The sequence below is a fragment of the Pelecanus crispus genome, chromosome 3, assembly GCF_030463565.1.
Source record: "Pelecanus crispus isolate bPelCri1 chromosome 3, bPelCri1.pri, whole genome shotgun sequence".
Taxonomy (NCBI): domain Eukaryota; kingdom Metazoa; phylum Chordata; class Aves; order Pelecaniformes; family Pelecanidae; genus Pelecanus; species Pelecanus crispus.
In genome coordinates, this window is record NC_134645.1 from 18604271 (window position 1) to 18626581 (window position 22311).

A 22311-nucleotide genomic window follows, 5' to 3' on the forward strand; every position below is an offset into this window, starting at 1 on the left:
TCAGCCACTAAGAGGTGTCCGGTCATGGGACTGGACAAGAAAGAGCCTGAAAGATCCCCTCCCACTCCCAAAACCTGGGTTAGCACCACTCTAAATTTTCCTGGTGCTCCACGCTAGTTTCTTACGTAGACTCAGCCTTTGCCTCCATGTGTCTAAAACAGGCATTTTTGTTAGCAAAACGTCTGTGAGAGGCTTATTCTTAAAAACCAGTTAATTAAAATGTCCGATTAAATGGCCTTTACCTATGCCAAAACTGACAAATATTGTATTCACATGTCATTAAAACAGTAACAGCCAGAGTAGAAACTTTATCCCATGGTGAAAGTTAAAGAAGAACCATGTGACTCTGACACAACTCCGTTTGTCAGCAAAGGGAATAAGAGATTTGTAGACAAAGTTTTCTGTCACTTTCGGAAATAAAATGTTTTCAGTTGGATGGGAAAAGAAGATAGCTACTGAAAATCCTTTTTGTGCAGGTAGGTACTTGTTTTCAGTAACTGAGAGATAAAGAGCTAAAATGAATATTGGACTATAAACTCTTATACAAACCTAATAGCATGCCTTCAGAACAAGCTTATTCTCAAGTTCATTTCAGTTAGCACGGCTTTTCAAAGTGGACAAACCAATTCTCACAGAAACATGTTCACAGACAAATTGCCCAAGTTGTTCAGCACTTTTATTTGGCAAGGTCTCCAGCCAGATGGGTTTGCTAATGATTCCTGTAAGGTGTTTAAATCAGAATCTAGTGTAACACAGGACTGCCATGTTTAATTACTCTAAGTTAATACAGCTTAATGGATATTGTTTGGTACATAAGAGTCAGAGTTTTTGATGAAAAATACAAAGACAAAATAGCCTTTTTCATTTGAATGTAAGGATACCGAAGACTTGATTCTCTGCCCATGTATAACCTTTCCTAAGAGCAGTCATTCAGAACAATTATTATAGCAGGGACAGAGATTTGTTCAACTTACAAAACATTTCTTAGCCGATACGCACTAACGATGAATACAGAATTTTACTTGCATCAGCTGAATGTCTTTTTTAACTATTCAACAATTTTCTGTAGGTTTGCCTGAATGTATTCAGTTGCTGAAACTGGGATACAACCATGATCTTGAACTTTTTTTTTTTTCTCTCAGAACGGTAACATCAAACGTGCTCATTAGCTGCATTTCACTTTGCAAAACTGTACTTTTTTGGAGTAGGCTTTAAGCTCAGTACTATACACAAAACATCTCACATATGCTAACACTACAGTCAAATCCTCTATTGCCAGCACAAGAAGATGGCAAGCTATTTGCTGCTACAATTAATGTAAAATAATACAAGAAAACTAGACCCCTTCTGAAAACTTTCTTTCGGATATATTTTTTGGGTAAAGCAGTTTTTCTCCTAGGTCACTAATCAATGCCTGTGAACAGTCAAAACAGCTTTGGCTCCTTGACCCGTGAAGCTACCTCCTCAGTTATAGGATAGAACACAACAGAGAGGTCAACTCTGATAACGTTGATGGTTCCTCAATGGTAGCAAGGAATCGTGAGAGCTCTGGGGGGCTGAACCGTCTCCAGACTGAGAACTGAGATAGCGGGCTGAACAGAACCCTGAGCTATTACTGGTGACAGTGGTCATAGATAATACAAGATAAAATAATTCAGGTTTAGATTTTTAACATTTATTAAAAAAGCAGGATGTATGTTTATTTCAAATTAAACAGTTAAAAATGTTAAAGCATACAAACAAATCAATTGTGTACTAGCAGCATCCAATTGTTAGAATTTTCTAGAACTCCTCAGTACGGTCTTGGCAAGCTAAAAATATTACAACTTGCAACCAACTGACCTCACCATAGTGCAGATAAAACAAACTTTATAAAAACAACAATTTAGGTTAAATAAGCTTAAATAAAGGTGTTAAATACAAGACACTTGATCAAAGCTTCTGTACAAAGATAAACAAATTTGGCATTGTACAATTGATTGGCTGGCTCACACCATACATGATTTCAATAGTTAAGCAGTGTAACTGTTTAGCTGAACATCAACTATACAAAAGTAACTGAAGTTGGGAGTGGGCTAACCCCAGTGAGCCATTAACAAGGCATGTGTACTTTTAGAAAAATCAGAACACTGTTTATATTCAGGCACCATTTGTTCCTGCAAATAAATAATCTCTAATGTATCTGCATCCAAACTAGTGTTAAACGCATCAGTGCTAACGTTTTATAAACACAGCTTTGTGACTATTCACTATACCTCCATTGTTATTGCTATGACAATGTGGACTGTGGAAATAAAACTACTGTACATACAAAAAAATAGAGCACCTTTTAAACATTAAAGTATATGTCTGGTTATTCTTTTTATCTTACAATACCGAAGCCCAAGCTAATGTAAATTGCTTTAACATCTTCACCAGCGCACCTGAAATGCAGGAACTAAAACCCCAAATATTCCTCTTCAGGCAAGCCCCAGCCAGAGCATCTTCTAAAAATGTCTAAAATGACACTAAGGATTTTTTACATTCATCTGCACACAAACAAATATCTGCTATTCTCTGCTTTCTTCATATGAATTTAAAGACGGATTACTACAGTGTTCTCTCCTTTCCAAATGAATAAAGCTGGATAGAGAATGTAGCAGAAACACCTAAAATGGATTGTGAACACAGTGAAATTATTACCCCGCTAATTCAAAAAATACAGCTGTTACATTGTTCAAGTAAGTATTATTTTCCAGGGGCCCAGCCATTAGGATTTTTTGTCTATCGTATTGAAAAACCATTCCGTAAATTTCCTCAGTTGAGCAGCTGCTGTTTGAGACTCCTCCTGAAGTCTCATGTTATCTTGTCTCAGATGCTGTACCTCTGCTTGGAGAACTGCCTTGTCCTGTTTTTCCTGGTTAACAAAGATACAAGTTGAGTAAAGTGAGTAGTCATGACGACAGCATTTATTTTTGTTGTTAATATTTCTGTGCAAGTCATACAGCTATATTTTGTTGCGCTCCTTAATCAATTCTGACAACTACTAACTGTTGTTAGTTAATTCCCCAAAGCTAGTTCCCCCCAAGTTAATTCCCCAAATATGCTCCAACTTCCTCATTCATTCTGAGATAATACTGCAAGCCAAAAAGAAAACTAGATGCTGCTTTCATACAAAAAATGGTAGGAGTTTACTCCATTTGACAAAAAAATTCAAGCACTGAAAGGGTAAGAAGCTTTTAGCTATTACAAATCGTATGTGAGAGCCCATGTCATAAGGAATTCATTTCAAGCATACGTTAAGGAAGAAAAATACCTAATTTCAAAATTTTCCCTTACACGATTATTTTCTTACCAAAAGCAGTCTCATTTCTACCAGTCCTGGCATTGTCTCCAGCTCAGAAATTAGACAGCAAATGAGACACAAAGCAAATCATTGTTACATGACCAAGAAACCACAAGGCAACAAGGATGACAAATCCGGAGTGTTAACTACTTAGCAATAGTGCCCATGTCCATATCCCTATCCGTTGTTAAATCCAAGGTACCATAAATGGAGATAAAGTGCCTCATTCCTCTGGGTTATGACTACACGTAGGACAGTTATTCTGGAGTAAAGACCAGTTAGCCTTGGGGCAGCTTGTTCACATAACCACTCCCACAGGACCTTCTGCACCTCAGCGTTCTGATCAACCACTGGGCTCTACCATTCATGAATTACACTGTCTAGTTTAACTGATGTACTTTTTTCAAGCCCTTGATGAACTCTACATAAAAATATAACTATTAAAACTGGAGAGTAATAATATCTCTTACCTTTCTCAGGTCAGTCTGTAGTTGCCGCAGGATGACTTCTAGCTGGTTTACTTTTCCAGTCAGAGTACTCGGAGCATGTTCCCTGTAAAGCAAAGCACTACCTTCAGTCTGTGTTAGTTAAAAACATTTTCTCCCCCAGCTTTTGCAGAGTAACACTTTTAGGCATAGTTAGGAAAACACAGACAAAACCAGCATCAGCAAAAGACCTACTGGAACATAAACCCATTGCTGCAATATCTGAAATATGACACTGCCTCTCATGCAAATCAGGCAGAAATTACAATGATTTTAAGGAATGTTTTAGGAATTATTTGCACATACCCTCACAGTGCAAGTCAAACTTGGCTGCTAAATGGTTTGTTAACAAGCTGCTTTCTGATAAGGACTGTACTATCTGAAGCAAACTGCAGCAGCAATTATTGTAAACCAAAAGAGCTGTTAAGAGTTCTTTTGTCTGGTCTGCAGTTGTGTCACTTCCAGTAAAGGATAAACCTATGGCTTTATGGAGACAAATATTTTGTTTAAAGGTCAAAACATATGAAATATTGCCACAGGTTAATCAAGTGCATGACTGAAGGAACATACTGGGAATAGCTTCTGTTTCCTGTATGACAACGAGCACTGTGGGAGACAGTTTCATATACGTTATAGATGAAATTAGCCATCATGTGAAACATTTTGTCTAGGAGAGAGAAGCTGAAGAGAGAAGCTTTACATACAAAGCTGAATCAGCTGCTTCATGCAAGTGCACAAATCTGACAGATTTGCCAGTGCTAAAAGTGGAACATCTTTAACAGTCTTTTGCAATCCTCACTGATCACTAGGCTGGGGAAAGATGTGGACTTAGAAGTCATTACAATAAATGTGCTTTATCATGTAAGCAAGTTAATTTGTGTAAAATAGGTTCAAATTAAAATTTGATAGTCTAACAAGCAAGAAGACTTTTCCCTCCATTTCCTGTTCTTCCATTCCTGCAGCTGAAGAGCAAAACTAATCAAAGATGTGTTTTTCTTTTAAAGCATAGTAGTGGACAGATTATACTGCTGAATCTGTGTTTTTAACAAGTATACTCCTCATAGCAGGGAAGGCGGGGGAAAAAACAAACAAATAAAAAGATAATCATCTCCCCCAAAGCACTGGGACGAATTTGAAGAATTGGGCAGTTTGGCATAAAAGTTTCCTGCAGTCCTCAGTTACAGGTTCTCTTGATTAATTTACCTCTGTATAAATGAAAAGTTATGGATTTTCGAGTAGCAAATAGTTGCAAAAGGTAGGTAGGAACACCTGTTCCAAGGTCTGAGACATTTGCTGCAGAGAAGGTTATTGCATACTACAGAGTTGAGCTCCTGTTATCGGTTCTATTCAAATGAAAATAGAAATAAGTGTAATACAATTACCGTATGGGAGGAATACAGTGAAAAATGCGATTAGCTGAAACTCTGCATCTAACCGTACTCTGCATTAGAGGCCTATTCTAGTGAGAGAGCTTTATCTGACTATACTACAAATTTTCTAGATAGAACTGCTCAGAGGTTGATTCCAAGGAACAACATTTTTCAAAATTAAAGATACGGTCAGTCAAGGTAACAGGTCCGCCATCAAATAGCAGTGAAACATGCATACAGGCAATTTGACATGCAACATTAAGAGAAAATATTTTCTTAAATTTTTTTTTAAGAAATATGTTTTAATTCTGACATACCCAGTAGCCTCAAGGAAATCTTTTCCATCTGTGGGACTCTCATCCAAAGGTAACTCTTGTGTTCCTTCCAAGCCCTGAGCTTGCTGCATATCATTCAAGGTGCAAAAAGACGCTACTCTCTGATCTGTAAAAAACGTAATGTAAGGAATACATTTAAAGCTGGACATATATACAAAATAAAAGGCTATATTACAGCCATTACCCTGGTTCAGTTAGAGAAATGGATGTAGGTTTCTACATCACAGCTTTGAAGATAATCAGCAGATGTAAAGTGTATTCCAACTAGTTGGCTTCCCCACATCTGCATCCAAAGGCAACCCCAAAGCAATTTTTTGTCTATCAGCAGAGTAAGACAGATTTGCTTGGACCAGTTAATGCTGATATGAGCAGTAAATTAGTCTTGATGAAATCTGCAGAAAACCACTTGAGAATTCAGGGCCACAACCAATGACAATAATAATTCAGTGAAAAGGTTTTTGCATTTTCCATGGACTTAAAGCCATCAGATTCCTCAGAAATCTGCACTGTTCATTTTGTACTGTTTTTACTGTCTCAAGTGTTTGCAGAACCTAATGGTAGTCTGCATACTTGAAAAACAATAAATTCACTTATTTTTATTAAGTGAGTTTTTGTTATATATATTACTAAGGCACGCTATTATCTACATTGGATTCCACTAGAACATAATCTAACAAGCACAGATGTAATTACCTATGGATATACAGTGTGGTTGCCAAAATACATCAGTCACCACATAATAGAAGTATGCCATGCAGATCATCATTGCCCAGAACAGGAGTAAATGATGCATTCATTGGGATTTAATTTGTCATCTTTAAAAAAAAAAAAAAAATCCATATTCTGTGGAGATTGATTTAACTTATTTCTGTCAAACACAATCCATGGCTGTAGGCTTGTAGAAATTCTTGCGACAACATGCCTGCCTTGCCCTTTCTCCCCTTGCTCTACCACCCCACAGGCCCAAAGCTTGCATTATCATGCAAACGTGCAAACATAGGAAATATTAAAGAAAGTTTACAAAAGGCAAAAGTCATCAATCCCAGACCATCACCTAGAAACGGCGTGTGATGACAGAACGGCCCAAATTCTTCATCTGAGTCAAAACCTGGAATAAGATTTAGAATGTTCCTATAAACAAGACAGTCCATCTCCACTGGAGCAGCTGTGGCCCTCACGTACAGCGCACACAGTGGAATACTCCCCGTGCAACTCATGCAGGCTCTCATTCTCAGCCTTGCAATGCCATTTTTACACAACACCAACATTACAGTAAAGCATGAGGTGTCATGCCTCATGTCTCTAATAGTAATACCCTGTATTGCGACACAGCATGACAACTTGGCATGATATATAAAAAGACAACCCTCCAAACTCTAAGCACCCAAACAGTGAATACAGGCCAGATCATTTTAACTAGGAAGGAAATTTTGGTTTAAAAGTTCTACCAAACAAGAATAGGAAATCACTAAAAAGCTCTTTACAGGGATTTTTAAAATCAATATTTTTAAGGAAGAGCAAAGACTGACAATTCGTTCTATAATATAATGAAAAAAGTTGCATGTCATTTTTTGTCCAATTTTGAAGACCACAGTCCATTTCCCCTGCTTTTATCCTTATTTCTGACTAGTGATGGATCTCAGCAAATAGGAACATGACTTTTTCATGTGCTGACAATAAGGTAAGAATATAATTTTAAACATATAATCAATGATATCATTTACAGATTTGAAACTTACTAAGTTGAATAGATTTAATTAGTACAGAAACTAAAACTAGTTTCCCAGCTCAAACACAGTATGTAGGCCAGAAACAAGACTGTGTAAACAATCTAATTATTGATTTCATCTTTATACTGTTCACATTTTCATTACCACTTGATAGAAAAAAACCAAAGCCAGCAACAAACGTTATGCTGTTGCTGTTTTTATGATGGCCAACAATACGTGACATGTGACATTGTGTCTCAGAGGCAATTCTACTGTAATATATATAAAAAAAAAAAAAAATCTGCATTTTTCTCACTCCGCCAAGTAAGCTTAATTAAAGAGGATGGCCACTTGTCTGGTTTATTTTGTCAGCTGAGAAAATGTTTTGTCAGTTTGATCTCTCCAGCAGTATTTGAAAGCATCTTTTTCTTGATGGATAAAAGCAGGTGCAAAAACAGGTACATGCAGCTGTTAATGAAATCAGGTGATGCCATTTTTAAACACAATATTTTGAAATATTTTCATATTATTTCAACACACAACAAAAATATAAAAACGTGGGTGCTTGCAATGAAGTATAATGTGTGGATTAACTTTTTCCTCCTTGTGTAATCCCTAATGAATTTCAACTCCACATAATTAAAAAATAATACTAACACTTAGATTAGGAAATTAATCGTTAAACCTTTTCTATTTTATTAGTATAACTTATACATATTTTCCAGTATTCATATCTTTATAAAATATGAAACCATATTCTCACATTAATCAGGTGAGGAATAAAGTCACTACATGGCCACTAATAACCAGAAGTCTCCAATCATACAACATGCTACGTAAATTCCTGTGTTGCTCTTCAAAGAGTAGTTCCTTAATTTTCAAAAGCCAGGTTAGTGTCAAAATCATTCTCTGAACAAGTTAGTAACACAATAAATCTCTGTAATAAGTAGTACATCAACAAGATCCCGGACTAGCAAAATATTTTGCCTTTGAACACTTTTCAAGTACTTTTAAAGACACATTTTTATTTTCAGTAACTGTGTCAAATCTCGCTGATCTCCCTATAAGTATTCAGGCTTATCAATAGTTTCACCAATTCACCGTCTAAATCAGAACTGTTTTTAAACCTGAATTGTGGTGAAGGTTGAACTTGTGCTTCAAAGAGCAAAATCTTCCTACTGATTTTTGTTTTATTTGTTTGTAACAGAATTGGCTTGAATCTATATTCCTGAAAATGAAACCATAGCTACCTTCACCAACAGTTAATTTTCCAAAAGAAAAATCAAGTGTATTTCTGACTATGATGCTGTGTAGACATAAGTCCTGCTTCCTCCAAACTACAGGGACACCTCCTATTCAATTCAAGTGATATGTGCATACTAACCACTTAGCAAGACCAAAGGTAAGATAAAATTCATGTCTCACCTTAAAGTAATAGAATTGTATAGCTGTATCCACTAAGAATTTGAATCTGGATTTTCATTGTTCCAGACCACTGACAGAGGCCAGAAAAAACTCCAGGCAATTTTGATGTACCGGAGAGCAGAAAAGGCTAAAATGAGTATAGTGCATGAAGGTGCTCTCTTTATTAAGGCAAAGTCTACCCACAGACATACACTGACATATGCACTGAAGCAAAGAGACTTACACATGCATGCACTAGAAATAACCAAATGTTAACTAAATATTTTCATTTTTTCTTTTTCTAGCAGCTTAACATACTAATTTGATTAAAATAATTCTCTCTCATGCTGAATGCTTCACTTCTTTCTCATTATGTTATGTGCAGCATTACTTGCATTAAGCTATAAAGATTTTAAATGAAAGTATTAAAATAATATTAATTATAGGAGCACAGATGTTTCTGCACAGATAAACTGGCATTAAGAAACACTACATTCTGATTGGCACTAGTAGACATTCATAAAAATAACCTGGAAAAAAAAATCAGAAGTTCAAACCACCTATTTTAATGAACTAAATCAAAGACATCAGAGGGACTTTCTTAGGCTGTTAATTCCCACACTATGATTTACCAAACACTAAACAGCTTCTTTTAAAGCACAATAAACCCAGTTTAAAGTAGCACAAATAGTACAAAGTTCTGGTCATACTAATAGTCAATATTTATGTTTGTGTCAATTCTCTCCTGTAGTGACAGTAACAGGACATCTAGAAACGCTTCTTCTTTTGTTCCCCAAAACATCAGAAAGATCCAAAATTAGCCATCAGCACCATAATACACATGTTGAAAGCCAGTCCTTCTTCCCTAACTTGGAGATCTACTGGAAGGATGATACAAAAAGAGAATTAAAAAAATACATTCTCTCCTTTTCCCTTATTCTTTTCTGAGATTTCTGTGTTCTCCTTTTTCTAATTCAGCTTTCCAATTTATTCTATAAATCCCCATATCTTTATCTTTACTCAGTTCAACATGCTTGCTTTCTTTTTGCTGCTTTAACTTCTCCTTTTTCACCCAGGCTGCCCTCCCTAAAACCCTACCTCTTTTGCTGTACAGTCACATCCAGTTCTATCTATTTTTTTATTGTTTGCTTCAGGGATGGCTACAAAAATATTACAACAGTGTACTTCTAAGCACATCAACTGCTTCCTGGTTACTGTCTCTCTGCCACTCCCACCAAAATAAGAGAAGGGAACTGGAAGTAGCCTATCCATGTATGAAAGAAATGGAAGGATATCCCTTGCTACTTACTGCATGCATGCTAAAGATGATCTCTGGATAAACATCAGAGTCAAAACTGTGTCCTGCAAAGGAAGGCAGTGCAAAGACTTAAAATAATGTTGCACTGTACTCCAGCTTATGGATGCTGACCCTTAACAGACACAGCTCAAGCAAAACCCCTTACTGATGCAGCTTCTGGAGCCTGTGGAGTTAATGCCTGCACCGCTCTCCATTGCACGGTGAAGACCTGTCTTAGGAATAACAGAGGATTTTCAGGAAAAATTTGAAGTAAATATTCAGCTTCCCACAAAAGTTCTTGCCAAGCAAAAGCAGTGAAAATGAAGCCCTCACAAAGTGAAAAGCATTAGCATCATACTTCCAATTAAAAAAAAAAAAAGTAATGATTTACTACACTCTCATGGGCCACAGTTTAAAAACTGCTGTTCTGCATAGGACAAAGGCTTCAGTTAAATAAAAGCTAATACTAAGTAATAAACAACCTAGTCAGCTGTTCATCTGGGGGGAGAGGGGGGAGCTATGAGACCGCTGTTCCTGTTACACCCATGAGTAAACTCTGAGTATCAATGATGGTAGCAAAAATCTTGCTGCTATATTTAATTCTTAGTCCAATTAACGCCAACATTATAAGCACCTAAAAAGGCTATATTTAATGTTAATTGAGATACAATTGCATTTTAAGACAGACAGATGAAGGATTGTGAGGCCCACATTATGGATGTTGAACTGATCAAAATATGTAAGTTGTCAACATACAATCTAGAGAGATCACAGGGAAAAAACCCTGACCTTGGAATCAGATGGACAATTCTAACAAACCGATATTAAGAAAAGACCTTGTACAAGGAAAAAATTAAAATTCAGTCTTGCACCTAGGTTCTAGAACAGAACACAACTTTCAAATACCAGGTTGGAAAGTCAAACTAGAGAACAACTCTAACATTAATATCTTAAATCAGTATTAAACAAGTCCTATCCATTTTGTGATCACTGAAGGTTTGGGGGAGGGAGGGTGTTTGTTTTGGGTTTTTTTGAGACAGTCCTATATAAAATGTGATGACATTTCCACCCAGTTTAATAAAAAGGTCAAAGCAGTTGTATATTCAGAGGTGGACAAACTTTAGAATCATCTGCTCTCTTTTTCACATTGACAGAATGCAGAACAGTAGTTCCAAGCTATTTTTAAATAGTAAGATGAAGCAACTTGTAAGTCAACAACATTAAAATACATAAGGAAACTGCATCTGCTAATTCATATCCAACACATTCCCTCCCAGTGATTTTCTTATGACATGCCTACCAGTTATTCTTTTTTTAATGACTTTCAGATTGCAAAACATAGGATAGAGAAAGTTGAACAAGGGCTTAAAAATTCCATTCCTTGTAAAAATTTCAAATTGCAGTACTATGAATTTAGTCAAAACATTTTATATCATCTAGCATATAGACAGATGTATGCAGAGTCCTAAACAGAAAAGAATTACATTCCTTCACACAAAACTAGATTATTATTTACTACTCAAATTCTTACAATAATTCAAGAAAACCCCAATAAAAAGTTTCTATCTTGTGACTCAAACCATCAGTTCTTCAGCATTATCTACAGATATATCTAAGATTTTTGCAATTAAACCCCAACAAGTGAATACTCCTCCTCCCTAGGATAGGGCACTGTGGATAGCTATGTTGTTCTACCTCCGTCTCTCTCCAATTCAAATGGTAATTACACTCATGTAACACATACCAAAGTTAAATTATGTTCATCACAACATTAAGTAATAAAAATAATGAAAATCTATTAAAGTTTTCAAAGAAAGCTAAAAATACAGGAGCATAACTGGTACAGAATGACCTTTTAGTCAGCTGAACTCAGTTTTTATTAGCATTTAGAAATATTCTTCAAGTACAAAGTTACAGTTAGTCATTTACTGATCCAAATCTATTTTCAGTTGTTTAATAATAATAACAAATAGCAGGATGTTCCCTGAGCAATCAAACATAGAAATGCATGGGAACAGTTGTCAGATTCTCTGCGTCACAGTACTTCCTGCCAGCTACAACAGGTGTGTTTGAGTAGTACTGAAGAGTAATGAATGCACATATAGTTAAGTTAAGAAACAATACAGTCCTTTAGATTGCTAATCATCACTGTTGGTTTCGGTTTTTAACAATGCCATTTAAATTAGTATAGTAAGTAGTTCTGAAGAGCTTTTGATCAAATTGAAATTTAATCACTTCATACTTAGGGAAGGAATCAGGTACCAGAAAATTGATTCCTATGGCTGCTTTCAGTTAAAAACCAGAGGAACAGCTCACCAGTTCTCCTCATAAAGTTAAGACCTCTATCTTATATAATGATGACTGTGGTAATGTCATCCTTATTCACAGACACCTCTGACTTGCTATACATTCACTAATGAGAGTAACACCAGTTAAGAAATGTTGGAAATTTTAGGAACTGCACAGTGACCTAATCAAAACACCCTCAGAAACAACAAAACACAGATATTCAACTGCATATATTAATATATATGCTCAAACCAACATCCACCTTTCTGTGTTTATACATTATGTATAGGTTTAGCTCTCAGAGAGGCAAATGAGTTTTTTTCTTAGTTAACCTGGTCTTATAATTTAATAATGCAAATCTGGTCTATATCCTGCACCTCAAGTACTGTTACTGGAAAATATAGCGTACATTTTTGCTGTTTTTCAAGGGCTTATTATGAAAACTGAGAGGGACTGCAACATCATTTGGACTACATGTACAAGTTTATAAACACAACACAATAAACTCAGGGAAGAGTTACTCTCAGTTTCATTTTAAACATCTAACTTAAATGCTTTGAATCTCTCCTTCAAAGCACCTGATTTTTCCAATTGATTACAGAAGGAACTTAGGCCCCAAGTCAATGAATTGTATCTAAGATAGATACTGAAAGTATCATGAATACCCCAAATTTTCAGTGACAATCTTCCACACTGAGAAGTGATAACTGCCAAAAGAACTAAAGGGCTACAGAGGCAAACACTGGATTTTTGTAATTCAAAATGTGGCTATACAATATATATTTGGAAAAAAAAAAAAAGTTCATGTACTGAACATTGATCTTTATTTAAATTTTCCTGTTACCTTCAAACGCTCGTGCAGCATCTACCAGGTGGGACCAGTCTAGCCCTGTGGCAGTGTCTGGCAGGGGCATCAGGCCAGGATCATTGAATTTGGCTTTATCAGATAAGGACCCATCTGAGAACCAGAATTCATCTAAACAATAAACACAATAATTAGTCTTCCTATAACAATGATGTACAACTAATTTTGAAGCTATTATAATGAACTGTAAAAACTGTATAAGCAGAGAGTGCTTATCAATTTCTTTTGTTTCTGTCTTTTCGTGTTCAATACTCAGTATGGGTGGAACAATTTTTAAACTTCGGCAGAATAAGGTGGGAAGGGTTTTTAAAGGGGTTTTTGTGCCACTTTCCACATGATGTGTTCTTCACGTTTTCATGTGAATGCTGTATGAATAGGCAGCATCCATTCTTAAAGCATACCATATTAAACCTGAGCACTGAGCAGAAAGCTTGCTAGATACACAAAGTTATATTTTTAAGAAGGCTGTGAAACAACATATATTTACGTGCAGAGTTTTATTTTGAAATTTAAATGATTCAGTTTCAGAAGCAATTTAAAAAATATCACCTGCTTTTCTTTTAATGCATTTGTAAATTCTAGCTTATATCCAAAACTCATTTTCACATTGAAAATACTACCCTATTAGTTCAACGTTTGTAGCTGTATATCCGAGGACATAAGACTTGTGTGCCAATCTCTAAGCTCCAGAGTGAGCTGTAACACATTGTACGCTCTAGACAGACTGTATCTTAATTGAAATGTATACACTATAAAGTTAGTTCAAACACAGCTTTCAGTTATGCAGTCTTTTAGAAAGGTACCACGAACACAGATCTCAGTAGAGGAGATGCTAATTCTCATAATTATCTCAAATAGTTTTACATTTTCCTTATCTATCCATAGCAATCTTCACTCTGATCAATGTGAACACATTAAAATGAATCCTGCTGAACAGGCACACAGAGGTTCTTAAAACTGAACATAAACCAATACATTCTTTATAATCACATTTCATCTTAACCATAAAGCTAGTGATACAATATTGTACTTTTATTACATAGTATAGTCAGGAAAAAAGAAATTTTCCTTCAGATGTATCTACTTCTATTAAAGAAAAAGGTCAAAATAGTAATTTTTCCTCAAGTATTTCAGAAGGAAATTTCCATCTAGTCATTTCAGTGATCCAGACTATAATATTTATGAGGAATATTTTTTCCAGGAAAACACCAAACACAAAAATCAATGAAGGAAAAAACGCACACATACAAGTGAAAGATATATTATAGTTCAAGAAAATGGCATGTTATCATTGTCCTGATACCAAGGAAAAGGAATACCCAAGTCCATATGAATTAAAGATTTCTGGCCTAAAAATCCAAAAGCAGTAATCAGTTACAGAGCATTCCACTGTACGGAACAATGATTAGAGCATATCACATTCTTTGCAGAAAGCTTGTTTTAAAAAACAAAAAAACCCAGGAACAGGAAAGTGAAGGAGGTTTGCAATCCTCTGTCAAAAATTAGAGGAGTCCCACAGTGCAAAAAGAATGCAGAAGAGGTAGAAATCCTGTTTACTGTGGAATTGATCTTGTTCTACAACTTACATGAAAGATGCAGTATTGTTATATTACAATTGGAAGTGGCTTGACAAACCTCTGTAGAAGTATCTTCCTCAACACACATTCTTAGTATGCAAAAGTGGATGTTATATGAAATGGAAAATGTAATATACAAATATATTCTACCCATACATCTGTACTAGATTTTATTTTCAGTTCCTTAAAAGCATACATAAAAATCTTATCTAAGGTTACCTTGGGGTGCAAATACATTGGAAGCTCAACATCAGAGCAGTCTCTGAACTGTTGTATATGACCTAGGAATGCTAAGAACCTTATTTATGCAAGTACAAATGTTTTATACACCCCTGTTGTGGAAAATAGACAGAATGCCCTATTTGAAAGGCTGGCAAGCCAGCTTTTTGGTTCTAGACCAGCAGGCAGGCCCTAAGGGACAGCCCTTGCTTTTGTGTGATCAGCCTACAGAGGCTGATTGTGAAACCTGTCAGGAAGATGCCTGTTCCCACTGCGATTCTGCTGGCTTTCCAAATTAAAGTGTAGGAGAAATATATCCACCAGTGTTCACCCTTCATTATGCATTGTCTTTGCAAGAACCTCAGTTCACCTCAGGGTGGATCCTATTCGGTCCTACATAAGACCTGACAGAGCAACTCAACTGCAGAAAGCCTGCCAGAGTAGAGATTTGAATATTGATAGCTCTGAAAATGCAAGTGCTCATGCTGATGGCTGAAATTATAAGCGGAATAACTGAACAGGCATGAGTATGCCACCACAGAATAATTCATTTTCAAGATATAAATTATGTGTTCTTGTGCAATGGGAGCAGGGGACAGGAAAGGAAAAAAAAAAAAAAAAAAAAAGAAAAAAGAAAGGAACTCTAATGATGTAGACCTCTTTGTGCTTTTGAATTTCAGGGCATATTGTTTGTATTTCAGGAATGCTCTGGGTGAGATGAATTATTTCTAGCCTTCTGTATTGCACTTTCCTCCTGCTCCTCTTACATTGCTGTTACCTCCACTTTTTCTCCATATGACTGCCACATTAGCAGCTGCAGGCTGCCTGTTGTCTTCCTTTTTCATTTGTGCAAAGGTGGCAAGTTATGTTTGAGCTTGCCCACCTCTGCGTGTCCAGGAGGATACAAATAATCTCATAGGCTGCTGTCTTCACAGCCCACAAGACTGGTTTTGAAGCAACACAGACTTACCCCTTATTTCCTTCAAGGAAAGTGTTATGTAAGTATTATGTTTCAGTTTTAAAGATTATTTTATTTGCTGTACTCCTTTTGGCACAAAATCACTGATGTTGTGGTTTCTGGTCCTTTCAGTTATATCGCTCTCTTCCTATACTTAGGAATTTTCTTCATTTTATTATTGATACATAAAAGTCTAAAGCATTTTGAAGAGTCCTTATTTTCACCAAAATTATATGGTCAGTTCAGTTTCCAACAGAGCTCCTCAAATTGACTGTCATCCGCATACCTCTGTATTCAAAGAGTAACTAATTATACAGAAAGAAGAAAGATTCACCTGACAACCTTTTCTACTTCCAAGACAAGTATCCTGCTTCAGCTGGAACTGCTACTTTCATGTAGAGACTGTAGATCATGAAAAAATATCTGCTAAGTACTCCTCACTTACTGTGCTCACACTAGACATGAGATTTAACAAGCAGATTATCTCAAAAGATGCTGCAGCTGAAGGAACATATCAAGACATATGCAGACATAAATCCCATTGTCCTGTTCTTTCCTGCAATCACCAATTATATCTTTATGGTCCTCTTAAATAACAGCTTCTGGCTGCCGAACCCTTCCCTTCTTCAGTGTTACCCAGGGTTGCCCAAAGTCTCCCTTCAAAGATGCCAGCCTGCTAGTAGACTTTCTCATGGACATATGCTCACATTACTGTTAGAATAGTGGACATGTGCTTCCAGTAACTACTCTTCCCTTCCCTTTTGTTACTGAAAATTGTCTCATGTTCTGGTATGGTGGATTATTCACTGGGTGAGAGTCTGTTACATATATATATATATAACATATATACTCCTTTGGTTGTATGAATTATTTAATCAACAGCCTTTATCTGGTTACTGAAAAACTGATTTCCAAATTGTTCATGTTGTACATCATCAATACACAGTGATGCTCTTCCATTTTAATACCGCTTCTTATCAATGAGGGTAGTTTTGGATTGAAGCTAACACTGGTAGTAAGCCAGTTTTAAGATAGATTTTCATCTAATAACATTGCCAGTTTTAAGATAGACTTTCGTTTAATAACATCATTGCAGAAATATCAGCTGCACTTCTGGCAGCCTTTTCCTTATGGCATGTATAATCTGAGAACTTTCAGAATTTGTTATATCATCGCAAAATATTCCCTTCCTTATGACCCTCTTCTCCTGCACCTTGCTCCTTTCCTCACAGCACAGGAATGTCATGCCAGTGTATCACTTAGGGCTTTTTTCTTTCCCCTTTCTTTTTGTATTTCATAACAGGAGTGGACCATGGTGCCTGCAATGTCAAACCACCTCCATGTGTCTTTCTGCATTTCCAACTTTTGTTAGTACACTAGTTCTGTACCAGTGGTTCTCATTTTTTTTGTTCTTTCCCTGCTAGTTCAGCTGCCATAAATTTGCAAGACAGGGATAGATTTCTACCTGCAACCATGTATGGCATGCTAGAATCACGCAACATGAACAGCACTGTCTCAGTTAGGGAATCTTTAATGTCCCTGAGGTAAAATAACAGAGTTCTCAGCTATATGAGTTCTGCTTTCTGGTTTAAGTTAAAAATAAGATACAATGAAATAAATCTTTCTACATTTGTGTACTGTGTGCAATCAACAGCACTCAACTGTCAGAGCTTGCGTTTCAGGCTTTACTGAAAGCAACTCTTCTTTCACTTCACTTCCCCCAGTGATAAAACAACAAAAAAATCCTACAGCTTCACTTTCTCATCTCCTTCCCACAGTCAACATCGCACACAGTTGAAGTTTCTCTTTCCATATTTGCATGGTCGTTCTGTCTGATAATTCTGATTTCCCAGTAAACTGAAACCCTTCAGGTTGCCTATTATGCTTTGGGTTTGGTGCTGCCTTGCTTACCTATTAATCACACTTTCCCTTGCTAGAGGGATCTCACAAGACTTGGTGCTGCCACAGGATTTCATGTACCACTTGCTGGGTAATAACATGCAAGAATGCATCTTTCTAAAATGAATACCAGCCAAACCCACACTATTTCCACTAATTTCTGTAAACATTAAATATCAGTAAAATTAAAATGTTTTAAGATCACAAACATATGTATTTTACAAAAGACATTAGTATGACAGCTAAGAATCCTGATATCTGAAACTACAACCTCAAGCTAAAATTATAAATGAAAAAGAAACCTCTCACATCACCACTGCTATAGAAATGTAAATACCTGCTATGCACTGATTACAAAACCCTTCCTAACAAAAGACAAAGTTAGTTTCTTATATGGAGATACTGACTAACCTTACTTTGAAAACAAATGTTGGCAAGTCATGATGTGTTTGTTTTCAGAGTGTAATTACAGATAACCAATTAAATCTTCCTTGAAACAGCCATCATAAAAAAATTCTATATTGCTGGCATTGAAAGGCACTTTTATAACACAAACCCAGAAGCAGAAAATAGAGTTTGTATATGAAAATAGCATGGACTACCTTGGATATCAACAATCAGCTTCATTTTGACTGACAGGATACTAGTTTCATGTTTTTTCCCAGCTACGTGTATAAATAACTGTATCTAAGAAGCAGCAATAATGGAAAATAAGGTGTTTAAGACAGAACTAATACACAAAACACTAGAATTTCACTGCTGGAGGAGCAGTACACAGCTTGAGTATACACCATTAATTGCCTTGTGTCAATCTCCAGAAAAAAAGCACGCTGAAGGTTTGATCCCATTGCACATTTACCTTTACAAGAAATGGCTCTAAAAACACAGGCCTAACATGGTAAAAGAAAAAAATACAATCAGGATGCCTGATTATATACATAGCTCCTTCATAGACTATAAAATCTACTGAATTAGTCTCAAATGAAGCAAAATGGGTCTTGGTTCTCTATCAGTAAAAGCAAAGGATCTTTTCATATTAAATTCATAGTAAAGAGTTTCACTCTGATAGAATATTTTTAGAATGGCAAAAGGTACACCAAGCATGCATTCCCATCTGAAGCAGGAATTTAGCACTTGTTTGTGATACCAGTTTAAAATTAACCAGTGGTTAGTGACTGAAACTCAGCCTCACAGCTGAGGCCACTATAACTAGAAAAGTGTATTGCATATAAGGCTTTCTTCTGAAAGTTAGCAAGTGACTGCTAGTTCCTGAAGGACATGATGAATGGAGCCCTTTTTATTACTATTTCTTTTACGTCATCTGTCTCCATTCTCTCTGGACATGTGCCTACAAAAGTCCTTAATGCTTTCAAGAAATCCACCCATAGCTTAACTATGGACTTCAGAGTCCACAATTGCTCTACTATTTTTTTTAAATTGGGGTCAGCTGTGATGCAATATTAAAGTAGTGACTAAAAGTGCCTTTGTTTTTTTTCTAGATTGGGTGTCCCCCTATAGGTCAGCCTAAAATAATAAAAAAGTGAAGATATTTAGCATTTTTAAAAAACAATTAACTTATTAAATATATAAATATGGATATGTAGCCTAAATATATGTATCTGGCTGTGTAGGTTTGGGCTGTGGTATACAAGCATATATATTTTCAAAATTTCTTTTTTTTTTTTAATTTTCATAATTTTCATTCAATTTTTTCCACAAAATTACTACAAACTTTATAGTTCATCACTCCATATTGTAATTATGGCAAGATAAGCATCTAATAAAGATCTTGCTTATGAAGACCTCATAAACAGAGACCCCTTCATAAAATCGTTTTAACTTAGCACCCCAGACTAATCTTCTGCATTAAAAATGAAATGCTATTTGCAAATTTTTACTAACATGTTAAAAAAAGTATCAGCAAATTCAGCTTTGAAATTGGAGATGATGACAACAACTACTGCACATTTCCTTTTAAGATGCTACCAAAAGGATCATCTAAATAGAAACTGCCCTGTTTAGTTATTATTTTGAATATATTCATGAATATTTCAGTAATTTGAATGCACACAAAAAATGAACAAATATTAAAATAACACAGGCCAGCTTGGCTTAGTTATGTCATCACTGCAAAATAAAATGATAACAAGAAATATCTTCAAACATTTGTTGCCCATCACTGGTCTTTTGAAAATTTTCTGGAAAGTAAAGTGAATGTTATCTCCAAACATAGTAAATATGAATTGAACGCTAAGGCAAGCATAAGCATGTACTGCTGACCAAATATGCTTTTACTAGGATGTCTAGAACACTGATTTGACGTTTCATAATTTTACCTTAAAAGTAAAATCTAACTTAGTATTTGGTGATTTGTTTGAGTTTATTACAAGTATTCCAAACTCAGCAACGACAGCAACAATCACTTACTTCTCAGATTTCCCATTCCAGGAGTCAGGCTCATTCTCGGAGGCAACGTGCTGTGATATGGTGGAGTAGTGCTGAATAAGATATCATTTGGCAAGGCCTGATCTAGCATTGAACTTCGAGAGCTAGCATATGAAGATCCTCTTCGATTGCTACATATACTCTCATCAGATAGGGTGCGGTAAAGTGTCCTCCGTGGAGAAAGGTTTCCATAAAATGAAAACTAAACATCAAAATGGGAAGATATAAGAACATGTATTACTGGTTAAAATAATTCACACGATCATATCCCATCATCAGTGATTGGGAGTATTTTTCTGGGCAGGCACTCTGGAATTCTCGAGCTAATACAGAAGATCAGAGAGTTGTTCCACTATATCAGATGTACTGGGGCCTCAAAAGAGTTACTGAACTGGATTTTCATACTTTCTCTTGATATTTTGGAACATAGCACCATGAATTTATCAGATACTGTATAGTTTCATTAATTCTGAAATGTTAAATGAAACCTCCGTAGCCGTACGACAGCAATATTTTCCAGAAATATATATAAGGTTACCAACTCTGGCAACTTTTATTCAAGACTATACATAGAACTGCTTGATTTTAATTGGAAATGACTGTGCTTTAATGTTAAACATTCTGAACTGATATATGGTGCAATATAATTCATTGGATGATAAAAGTGACTTGAGACACCGCATCTCTTCAGATATCACAAAATAGGCTTACAAAAGAGGATAATAGAGTTCAGTGAAAACTGTTTATGCATTTCAAAAAGTTACTTAAACCACAACCCAAATATCTACAGTAAAACAAGATGTTACTGCATTGTAAAACCAGGCCATTCCACTTCATAAGTCATTGTTCAGCACTGCAAATCCAGTTATTCTTCACATCTACAAATGTCAGTTATTGCCTTAATTATTTTAACTGATTTGTCCTGCATATAACAATTTAATGTCCTGTCCTGTTTTCTTTGTAATTAATTATGAGTTGCACACTCCCTATGCAGAATGTATGCTTAAGAGCAGTAGCTTTTTAAAACAGTGAATATAGCGTAGAATGAAAGATATCTACATCGTTATATTTCTGACAAAACTTGCTCATGGATGAATACTTCTAAAAAGAAAACACAGAAACACTCAATATGCCACAAGACACAGTCTTTACAAAATACTTAAATACACTTCATAGCTCACGTTCTGGAAAGCATCTATCTTGATGACAATACAGAACATGCTCAGTTGTTAGTATGTTTAACTGTGTCCCAGAGAAAATTGAGGGAGATATTCAGATTCTTATCTAGGAAAGCATCAAAATACTACATTGGTTCTAGAGATTTGCCTGAAACAGATATGGGCCATGGGAATAAACATCATCCAAAATTTTATTTTAACACATACATGAAATGATTCCAACAAGAGACCTAAGTAGCTTCCCTAAATGAATGGATAAAGGACATGCACAGTATCCTTAAATGAATGGATACGTGGTATCCTTCTATAAGCAGTGGTTAAGGAATATCAAAAGACCCTGAGCATAGTTAGGGACCACATTGGGCAAAGGTTTAAAGGCTCCACCCTCTGAATTGAAGGGTGTCTGATCCTCTTTCCTGCACTCAAGATTCCTAGCAAGCATCCTGCTGCAATTCTTGGCTGTTACTCAAGTCTCCTCAACCTTATACTGCATCTTCTATCTATAAAGGTTGTTCATTAGCTATCCAAACATGTTAAATGTTAACTGTGGGAGCTTTACAGACTTCCCTTTCAGGGTGCGTCAAAAATTAAACATTACCTGGAGGGCTCATTAGTCCCTGATCTACAAAGAAGGTAAGCCCAAGCCAAACCAAAAATGTGATTTGATTCTGTAGAATCTTACATATTCAGAAAACTGCTTTCTGGCTTTGCTGAAACTGAAAGACACACAAAGACAACTGGACTCACCTATACCAAGATTACTACCCTCTACGAAGGCATAATCACAAAGACTGGATACTGCCAATTCCTACGGCTGGGGGTCCCCTGCGAGTCTGGGTCTACAGTCTCTCTCACTTAGCGAGCTTTTGTTTGGGTGTCTTGGGAGGGGAAGGGGACAGCAGTAATTTATCTCAGGATGGCCACACCTCCTCATTCCTTGTTGTTTCTCATTTAGG

The 22311-nt window shown here is 36.0% G+C and overlaps 1 protein-coding gene across 2 annotated transcripts in view; it reads right to left on the reverse strand.

Moving 5' to 3' along the window:
• Positions 1-2749: 2749 nt before the first annotated feature.
• SIPA1L2 (signal induced proliferation associated 1 like 2) overlaps positions 2750-22311 on the reverse strand; it is an 85744-nt gene continuing 66182 nt past the window's right edge. The window contains exons 16-21 of one of the 2 annotated variants that reach the window (XM_075707418.1): positions 20160-20379; positions 13059-13190; positions 6570-6623; positions 5498-5621; positions 3796-3877; positions 2750-2896 (exon numbers count right to left, since the gene is read on the reverse strand). In XM_075707418.1, the coding sequence (XP_075563533.1) occupies positions 2750-2896; positions 3796-3877; positions 5498-5621; positions 6570-6623; positions 13059-13190; positions 20160-20379 (759 nt within the window). The remainder of the gene's footprint in view (positions 2897-3795; positions 3878-5497; positions 5622-6569; positions 6624-13058; positions 13191-20159; positions 20380-22311) is intronic. The other variant, XM_075707419.1, reaches the window with a different exon arrangement.